Below are 2,500 nucleotides of genomic sequence, written 5' to 3'. Positions count from 1 at the left end.
GCAGTCCAACAAAATCCCGGACATTTCTGAAATTCCCCCCGCACATTTTTTTAGGTCTCAAAAGTAGGGAAAAAGAGGACGTCTGGTCACCCTATCCATGATGATTAACTATTATTAACTATGCAGGCAGGCAACTACACAACGTGTAGGCCTATGTGTTTACATATTTCCTGGATCCTGATTGGTGTCGCCGCCGCAGCCGAAAGGCACTGATTGGAAGGTCACATACCCGAATACAGAGCAGATGAAAATGATTCCTACTAAAGCGTTAAGTAGGCCTATGTTTAAATGACACCAAATTTATTTTGGATTATTCCAACAGCAGATCACAAGGCGCAGGGAACTTTGACGTGCGTAATTGCTATTAAGAGCTGGGTAAACGCTATTTAGAGGTGGGTTAACGCTATTTAGAGGTTGGTAAACGCTATTTCCTAAATTCCAGAGGTGCGTAAACGGCGTTTACGTGCGTTTACCCTCCACTACAGCCCTGCCCGTGAGGATCTGTTTGCATTGCTGGCATGGTGTGTGTGTGTGTGTGTGTGTGTGTGTGTGTGTGTGTGTGTGTGTGTGTGTGTGTGTGTGTGTGTGTGTGTGTGTGTGTGTGTGTGTGTGTGTGTGTGTGTGTGTGTGTGCATGCTTGAGAGTGTTACCCGTGAGGATCTGTTTGCATTGCTAGCATGGTGTGTGTGTGTGTGTGTGTGTGTGTGTGTGTACGTGTGTGTGTGTGTGTGTTTGTGTGTGTGTGTGTGTGTGTGTGTGTGTGTGTGTGTGTGTGTGTGTGTGTGTGTACGTGTGTGTGCTTGAGAGTGGTACCTGTGATGATCTGATTGCATTGCTGGCACGGTGTGGGTCTGCGGAACACATACTCCTGAAAGCAGTGAGTCTTCTGATGGGTGGGTTGGGCCTTTGAGAGGGAGGGGCTTAGCGAGGGCGAATGGAAGCTTAGCTCCGAGGGGTGGTTGCTGAGCGAAGGCGAATGGGAGGTGAGCGAGGGGTTGGGGCTGAGCGAGGGCGAGAGCGAAGGGGAGCGGTCCAGGGAAGGGGGCGGCGATGGCGGGCAGGGCTCTGTGATGATCATTGGCCGTTGATCGGTGTGCGTGGGTATGCGCTCGTCTATGATTGGCGGTTGCTGGGCGATAATGTCCGGAGGGGGCTGGCCGTTGCGCTGGAAGAAGTTATCCACACTCTTACTCCTCATAATGGCCTTCAAGGAGAGGGAACGCTTCAACCGTTGCAACTGAGGAGAGGAGGAAAAGAGAATAGAAGAAGAGGAGAGGAGGAGGGAGGAGAGAGGAGGAGAGGAGACATTATTAAGTTATCCACACTTTTAGTTCATATAATGGATTTCAGTGAGAGGGAACGCTTTAACCTCTGAGACTGAGGAGAAGAAAGATGAAAGTGCGAGAGGAGAGGAGAGGAGAGGAGAGGAGAGGAGAGGAGAGGAGAGGAGAGGAGAGGAGAGATGAGAGGAATCATAGAGGACAGAAGGGAGATTTAAAATGATATTATCCAAAATCTCACTCCCATGGCTTTCGGAGAAAGATGACAATCTAACCTCTGTAGCTGAGGAGAGGAGAACAGGAGAGGAGAGGAGAGGAGAGGTGGAGAAGGGGTGAGTGGAGTAATAGAAAATGGCTTCATTGAGCGCCCCTAACCCATTATACTGTGTATTACCAGAATAGCACAATCACACATACTGTATACACTCCCAATGCCACCATCAACACCACACCCCACACCATAAATGTTCCAGAAAGTTGAAGCATCATGAACTGCCCAGAGCCACTAGTTCACACACCATCTATCTTCAAACATTGGGAGATTTTATGTTGCTTTGAAGTAGGCAAATTCAATTAAGCTACAGTCCTTGTTTCGATCCGAGTTTTCAACACATCTCTCAAATCCACCAATTTTCCGTCTCAACAGCCTGTAGCATTTCCAAACTGACATTCATTAGTGCGCTATCTGAAATTAGAATTCAGTAGCCAATGTATGCATACATCTTCATTCTCGCTGCAGAACGGGCTTCTGGTGATCGTGGGTTTCTCGCAGGAGAACCGCTGTCCGAGTGGCGAACCGATCATAAACTGCTTTTCGGGGTCGCTGGACCACTGCACTCGAGGACCGTAAGGTGAAAGCCAATAGCTAAATAACGTATTGGGCAAGGTCGCTGGTCATGGTGCTGAAATTACAGTCGTGCCCGATGTTGGCTATGTTTTAAAATGATTCTTGGGCTCGGGAGTATGAGGCTCCAACTGAGAGCTCGGACAATACCAGCGAATATTTGCAAGCTCTGAGCGGACACCCACTGGCGGGTTATTGGGAGAGCGAGCAGAACCGAGGAGGAGTGAGGGCGGAATCCTGGATGAAAACGAAAGAGATGATGAAGATAGGGGGTGATTAAAACTAGCCTGGTTATCATCAACGTTCAAATCTCTTCAAGACTTGGTCTGACCAAGAGCATAACAATTAACATTTCCCAAACGGCATGGTTGACCCG

General features: G+C 48.6%; 1 protein-coding gene across 1 annotated transcript in view; it reads right to left on the bottom strand.

Annotated features, from left to right (window-relative positions):
- The window catches only part of LOC134466957 (SH3 and cysteine-rich domain-containing protein 2-like), a 62,923-nt gene that overhangs the window by 44,387 nt on the left and 16,036 nt on the right, over positions 1-2,500 (bottom strand). Inside the window, exon 2 of the mRNA XM_063220886.1 lies at positions 814-1,237. Coding sequence (XP_063076956.1) covers positions 814-1,237 — 424 coding nt within the window. The remainder of the gene's footprint in view (positions 1-813; positions 1,238-2,500) is intronic.

The sequence above is a fragment of the Engraulis encrasicolus genome, chromosome 17, assembly GCF_034702125.1.
Source record: "Engraulis encrasicolus isolate BLACKSEA-1 chromosome 17, IST_EnEncr_1.0, whole genome shotgun sequence".
Taxonomy (NCBI): Eukaryota; Metazoa; Chordata; class Actinopteri; order Clupeiformes; family Engraulidae; genus Engraulis; species Engraulis encrasicolus.
This window is presented reverse-complemented; position numbering and strand designations above follow the sequence as displayed.